The sequence below is a fragment of the Artemia franciscana genome, chromosome 9 (genome assembly GCF_032884065.1).
Source record: "Artemia franciscana chromosome 9, ASM3288406v1, whole genome shotgun sequence".
NCBI classification, from domain to species: domain Eukaryota; kingdom Metazoa; phylum Arthropoda; class Branchiopoda; order Anostraca; family Artemiidae; genus Artemia; species Artemia franciscana.
In genome coordinates this window covers 27,413,796-27,421,367 of record NC_088871.1, presented here as the reverse complement: position 1 = coordinate 27,421,367, position 7,572 = coordinate 27,413,796, and the positions used below count along the sequence as shown (strand labels likewise).

The following is a 7,572-nucleotide window of genomic DNA, read 5'->3' as shown; positions in this document are numbered from 1 at the left end:
CAACAAAAACTGTCTAGTGAGAAAAAAAAGCAACTATTATTTGGTTCATCTTAAAAGTAAAAGTTTATTGCAAAAATAGATTTATTGCAATTTAGGAAAAGACCAAGCCCCTCAAAAATAATGTCTGATCGAATTGAACAGTGTACCGTTGGGATCACTATCGTTGAAAACCCGACACAGGAGAATTACTGTCCCCATCTTCAACAACAAGGAAAGTCACTTTTTACATTTGCAAAACTGATGTGTTTCCTTTGTTGAAGTATTGGAATTGTAAAAAAAAACCAGTAAAAGTATCTGGTATAAACGAAGGATGTGCATTTAGTAGAATCAGACCTTATCTTAAATAATTTGCACACTTACTTTCATCCTAAAGAATGTTATACTTGTTAGAAGATCAACAGTTGATTTTAAATCCATCAGTTTCTCCTGACTGGAGGCTGGAAAATTGTTCCTATACATGGACAAATCGATTCTGAGGGAGTTGTGAAGCTGGTCCAGAAGCTTGACAAATTTCTCTTTCTGGAAGAGGGAATAATTCTTGAATTAAAAAGGACATAATATATCATAAGTTTCCCTAGTCAACTTGCAAACTACAAACAATTTACAATCTATTTTTCCAAACTGGATCTGTTCCTTAAAATATAATATCTCGAATGTTGTGAAGACTTGAATACATGAGAAACAGATTTTTTTCCAGTTTGGAAAAAGAATTACACGATGATGTAATGTTCATAGCTGAAAATTGTATTTGAAAAAGATAAAATAAGAAAATATTTCATTGAATTAAAATATTATCAAAGTAGTATATAAATATAGATTTAAAGTTCCAGTTTAGAGTTAGTAAATCACAGTTAATACGCTTCCAGCATCAAAGAATATAGTATTGTCTTTTTTTTCGTAATTAGTTCGCTCAAAATGTTTTTTTTTTCTCATTCGGGTTTCAGTAATTGCTTCAGCCTAGTAAAACTGAGCCGCAGCCCATAGCAATTGAAGATCTAAAAACGCGTTACAAAAAAAAACTGCAGAGAAAAATTACGATTTATTAAATTTAAAATTAAATTATAATTTAAAACTGATTCAGAAATGGGAACTATTATTTATGTTAACCTTAATAGTAGAAATTCTAATGCGAAATTTTATGAAAATTTTGAAAAGAGCCTGAAACCCCTCCAAATGGGCACTGAAATAATTTAAGTAATGACCTATTGGAATTGTCATGGTCCAAACCTTGTGCACAAAATTAACAGTCCGTGCCTTGAACACCAAGAAAAATAATTTTTGGGATGGGTAGCATTGATGTGTGTTCTTTTTTCCCCAGTAGTCACCCTATGGCTGTTAAAGGACAGGTCATTCGTTTTTTTGTATACTCGTGCTATTTCCATTTGACAAAATACTTGCCATAATTGTCAAAATGTACCCTACATTCATTATAATAATTATTCATATTTTGATCAAAAAATTCACAGGTCAATAGCATTCCGTAGTACACGTGAGATACCTAAATGCTGAAAAGGGAGGATAGAAGTGAATGACCCACAAAATAATTTGGTAACTCCTTCATAAGTAAAATGAAGAAATAATTTTATTGAATTAAAAAATTATCAAAATAGTATATAAATATAGATTTAGAGTTCCAGTTAAGAGTTAGTAAATCATAGTTTATACGCTTCCAGCATCAAAGAATATAGTATTGTCTCTGTTTTTTCTTAACTAGTTGGCTCAAAATATTTTTTTTCTTTTCTCATTCGTGTTTCAGCAATTGCTTCAACCTAGTAAAAACTGAGCCGCAGCCCATAGCAATTGAAGATTTAAAAACGCGTTACAAAAAAAAATTACAGAGAAAAATTACGATTTATTAAATTTAAAATTAAATTATAATTTAAAACTGATTCAGAAATGGGAACTATTATTTATGTTAACCTTAATAGCAGAAGTTCTAATGCGAAATTTTATGAGAATTTTGAAAAGAGCCTGAAACCCCTCCAAATGGGCACTGGATTAATGTAAGTAATGACCTATTGGAATTATCATGGTCCAAACATTGTGCACAAAAATCACAGTCCGTGCCTTGAACACCAAGGAAAATAATTTTTTGGGATGAGTAGCATTTATGTGTGTTCTTTTTTCCCCAGTGGCCACCCTATGGCCTGTTAAAGGACAGGTCATTCGTTTTTTTTGTATACTCGTGCTATTTCCATTTGACAAAATGCTTGCCATAATTGTCAAAATGTACCCTACATTCATTATAATAATTATTCATATTTTAATCAAAAAATGTGGAATCCAGTGGTCACCCTGCAGAACAAGTTGTCATGGACTAATGAACTTCATGGACTTCAATCCTGATGAAGGACTAATTTAAATGGAAGTTACAATATTTAGAGCAATTTCTAAGTAACAAATGTGGCTGTTCCACAGAAAAGGGGCATTTTCTGCAATTCTTCTCGTAAAACAGTGATTATTGCCAGAAGAGACTTTAAATCCCGGAGAACAGAAATTGAAATTTGGCCAATAGGTTCTATTTGGTAAAAAAAATAGCAAGAGGGTTTGACTTTCCCATCTTGAAAAACAGGTATGTGGATCAATTTCTGCACAATAACGTGAATGCCGTAGTGAGTTCCACATGTATTCACACATCATCAATCGATAGATAGTTAGATTGGTTGATGCTTTTTTTCGTAATTAAACCAATATGACAGAAAAAAAAATGAGTACACACTACCGAGTAAAATAAAAAACAGCTAAGATCACATTTTAAAAAAAGGAAATAAGTAAACGCTTATTGAAAATTAAGTCTATTTGTACGAAATAAAAAATCTATTCACAATGGTTCAAACTAAGACTCTACCGATATATAGGCCTGCCGAAGTTATCAGGCTGATGTGGAGGTTAGTGTCATTATTGGATATCGAAAAAGAAATATCGGACATTGGGCTACTTTATTTTTATTTTATGCAGACCTCATCAAGAGGATGGCACCAGATTTCCTCAGGTAATTTTCACTTTAACTTTTTTTGGGGGTTGGAGCCACCAGCTAAGTCTGGCCATGGTGCAGAGAGCAGCAGAGCTGAGTCAAATAAAGTCAAAATATGTTTGTTGTCAGTATTTTTCAATACACGCCTGGTGGAGCAATGTCCGAATTGTATTTTGAGTTCAAAAACGTACAACCAGAAAAGCTCTTCTTGCTTGTCTCCTGAATCCTTGATACAAATACCAACCCCTAAATCAAGGGGTACCGAGTAACGCTAAAAGGTGTCTATAAGAAGAAACAGAGTCAAACATAGAAAGAAACAAGATTAGCCACTACAACAGAAAAGGAAGAAAATCCAAAAGGAAGGAGAGTAGGCACAGCAAGTTCAATTGACTGCCTGTTTGTCAACAAGAGGGGAAGAAGAGACAACAGGTAATATTCATCAGGAACTGGAAAGGTACATGAGTGAGGCAAAAAAAAAACTGCCAGGAAAATGGACAGGAAAAAACTGTTCGTTAGTATGGTTCCAATATACTGGAACAACTTGCTCGGACGTATCTCTACTGTCCACCCACTTCTGTCCCAAACGACAAAGTTCTCAGCACATATGGGGAACAATTATGATGACAAACGAAGGACTCTGAAAGGAGAAAATGCTGAAAAGCCGTGCTTCCTACATTACAACTTGTCCCAGTTAGACTAGACTTGATAAGCACTGTCCAGACTTGAACTTTATTTAGTTAGATTATTTTTCTAAATCTTTTCTAAGTACATTTTTTTTGCATGATTTGGAATCTAAAGTGAGTTATATTATGCTGTTCTTTGCTTTGTAATAGCCCAGGGAGAAACATGTGAGTATGAATATTGGCAGAGAATGCAGGGCTTAAACTTTAGGTAGTTTTTCGTTTTTTTTCTTTTCTGGAGGGGAATTGATCGGCAAGTTATATCGTTATCGTATCGGTACGCTATCAATATACTCATATTGGTGTTCATATCGGATGTTCACACCAAAATTCATATCGGTCGGGCCTTATTCTAAACACCATTATTTCTAATTATCAGCAATAAATCAAACGATACACTCATTCCACATTCACTTGTAGTCCAGTAAAAACATGGCTTTGACACAACATTGGAGCAACAGAAATGTTTTTGCCACTAAATTGTTCAGAAAAATTCGCTCTATAACATATCCAAAATCGATCAGAAATCGGCAACCAAGAAATACCCTTTTTTAAGGTCAGCAAGGTCAGACGGAGGCAAAAGGATCTTCTTTTGCTATTGGCCTAGTTTTGTTTTTAACGGTGCTGCATTGCAATATCCTATCCGCGAACTCAAATATGAAGCAATATCGAGCCTCTATATTAGTCTCAGAGGTATGTGTGTACATGGGTGTGTGTTTGTGTGAGAGGGGGAGGGGTTGATTATACTTAAAACAACTTTTCATGCTGGAAGTTCATTTTTTTCTGGGCTAAATATTGCAGATCTGAACGGAAAGTTTTCTTGGAATTCTCTTTAAGGTCTGTCTTGACTTTTTCACTCTTATTTTCACCCCCACCCTCACCCTTTAGCACTGACTGTGAGATAAGAAATTCAGAAAATTGTCCTTTTTAACTTCGTTATTCAATTTGACAAATTTGGCTATTATTTTAAAACAAAATATGAAAAGTATAAACTACAGCAAAAAAGAGCAAACAAGACAAATTCAATCACAACTTCCTTTTTGACAACTATGACTCTGAAAGAATCACAACTTCGTTTTGGTTAAAAAGCTATTGAAGAAAACTCAATAGTTGGTTTAATTTACATTGGCTGTCGAGTTCATAATGGTACAAAGAATGTTGAGACAGCTTGTTTTATTTTACTGGTTACAAGCAACAGTGCAAAAAAGGTCACTCTTTTGAAACTGTATCGAAGGCTATCGCAGTCACCTTTGCAGCTGCGTTGAGTCAGCATAAGATTTTCAGGAGCAGATATTATGTCAGTCATGATAGATATATAACTGTTTGACGAAAGTTTCCAGCCCCAGTCCTTAAGTACTAGAGCTATCGCTGAGCGTAACCCTGTCATCATTCGAAAATAAATACACATGTTGGTACGTTGTGGCAAGTAAACGTTTGGGCTAGACAAAACTAGCCGCAGTGCTTACTTTTGATATGAACGGACGGTTTCGGAATCCAGGTAAATATTTGTGGGATCTAGCTCTGTACAAGCGTAGAAGAACCTTGTCGCCTGTCGCAATTAGTTCTTTCTTGTTTGTCGAAGAGTAGTAAAAAATCTGACAGACTCCAAAAAACTGTAATCAGCTGTGGTAATCAGTACTGAAGCTTTGCCAACACCGTTCAATCGTGAAGTATTGTCACATCCTGAAAAAACGTCGACGAAAAACACCGACTCTGTAAAATCTGATGGGAGCTTTATTTTCAAGTTGCAGATGTCAAAAATCTTCGCATAGTCAGCTGGAAGTCTAATTTGGAAATTAAAAGATGTTTACTCAGGTTTTGCATAGTGTATGAGCAAAAGCAACAATTTGGTATTATTTTCAATCAAGAAGGTCTACCTTGTCTACGGATTCTTATAGAAAACCCAAAAACCTTTAAACCACTTCTTTTCTTTTCCAATGAAGAAAGACTGTCAGTAAATAATAAACACAAATCAATTCAAAAGACTTTCTCCACGGCATAAGCTTTTTCAGGGAATGTAGAGGAGGACGTTGAACTGAATTACAGCACGCTAGCAGGATGCAGGCTACCAAAAGAGCTTATCAGCAGTATCATAGGAGTAGATAGGTGTGTAAAATGGAAATTTCCAGGGATTGTGTTTAGGATACTGAGCTAACCAAAAGGCAATATTTACATCCTACTACTACTACTACTTTTGTTGCTACTACTAATACTATTGCCATTGCTGCTATTGCTGCTATTATTACTACTCCTACTGCTACTGATGCTATGGCTACTACTACTACTACTTATTCTACTACTACTCTTACTACCGCTACTACTATTACAATTTGACAATAATATTCATCCATAAAATTTCATCCCTCAAATAACGATTAAAGGATGAGGTGGTTTGATAAGAGAAAGTATGGGTGTTGTGGCCCGTGCTCTTTTTTTTATCAGATAAAGTTTCGTTTAGGGGGGCACTACAAAAAATCTATTTTTGAAATTCTTGGGAAATTGCTAAAACACAGATTATTTTCAAAAGGGTGGAATAGAAAAGAATTGCTTGATTGTGTGTCGATCTTAGAAAATTAATGCTAAATGGAATTTGTATAGTGGTAGCAGTCACAATAGCTACATTGTGCTGAATTATTCTTGAATTTGGTTTCGTCTCTATAAAGAAGAAAGAAAAATTGATCACCACAATAAATGCTAAAACATGTTGTTATTGAAAATGTTAAATTTTTGCGTTAAAGCTTGAGCGAAAAAAGAACAACTACTCTATTCATTGCTCTTAGGGTCAAAACTGCCTAATATATTTCAAGAGGCTCGGTGAAAGTTCGATAAATCTTTATTCAAGCAAAAAGGGAATTCTAGGAAAACCTTTTCGTAAGTAAATATTCTTAGGGATATACAATCAGATGCTTTTCTTTATTTTTAGCTTTAAATGACTCCTTTTGTCCTCTAAATTAAAAGCAAACACGGGTCATTTTTACCATATCGTGATTTCATGCACTTTTCTTGATTTTTAAACCAATATATTTCCCTTGTTGTTTAAACCAAGGGACGATTAGTTTCCTATATAAGGATTTTGGATAAGAAGGTTCTAATAGGGTACATCTTGTTATGATTTGACTCTAGCTACCGCTGCAACTCGGATCATAAAAAAACTTTTGCAAAAAGGAAAAAGCTTGTTAGTTTTTTTCTTTACCATAGAAAGAGGCGAGCCTCAAAAAATCAAGTGGTAAACTAAGTCAAAATATGTACAATGGTTAGTTCTTCTAATGATCGTCTTTTAATATAAAGTTATGTATTCTTATATTATTATCCTGTCGAAAGATAAGCGTGCATAAATAGTGCTTTCACTCATTACGTCATGTATGGTTATAACCTGCTTGTGCAAGGAAATACACTTTTTTCGTTAAAATAGATTCTATTTTAAAAAATATTTTATTTTTAATTGCAAAAGGCGTTAGATGTAGCAATTTACTTTAAAATTAGCCATAATACAGCTCTCTATGATTTTCGAGTGCCCAACAGTGAGGAGAAAAAAAAGGAAAAAAGATGCTGTGTATGCAACTTTTCTTGATTTTCAAGCCAATATGATTCCCTTGTTGTTCAAGCCAAGAGACAATTTTCCATACAGGGGTTTCGGACAAGGCGGTTCTAATAGTGTACTTCTCGTTTTGATCTGACTCTAATTTTAATAGCTACGGGTTATTTTAGTTTTTACAATGGTGCGTTGTGGTCTCTTACTAGGTCACTAGCTACCGCTACAACCCAGATCAATATTTTGATTACCGGTGTAAAAAGTTGTTATACTTCACTGTTATTAAGCTATATAACTGAAAGCTATATGTTTATAGTTTAATAGTGTCGTATAGTTTTTCAAAACATCGATAAAGACTAAAACATAATTCAACAAAACTATCAAGG

General features: G+C 34.2%; 1 protein-coding gene across 4 annotated transcripts in view; it reads right to left on the bottom strand.

Annotated features, from left to right (window-relative positions):
• LOC136031216 (protein unc-13 homolog B-like) overlaps nucleotides 1–7,572 on the bottom strand; it is a 467,059-nt gene that overhangs the window by 124,525 nt on the left and 334,962 nt on the right. For all 4 annotated transcript variants that reach the window (XM_065710597.1, XM_065710594.1, XM_065710595.1 and 1 more), the window contains one exon: nucleotides 361–519. In XM_065710597.1, the coding sequence (XP_065566669.1) occupies nucleotides 361–519 (159 nt within the window). The remainder of the gene's footprint in view (nucleotides 1–360; nucleotides 520–7,572) is intronic.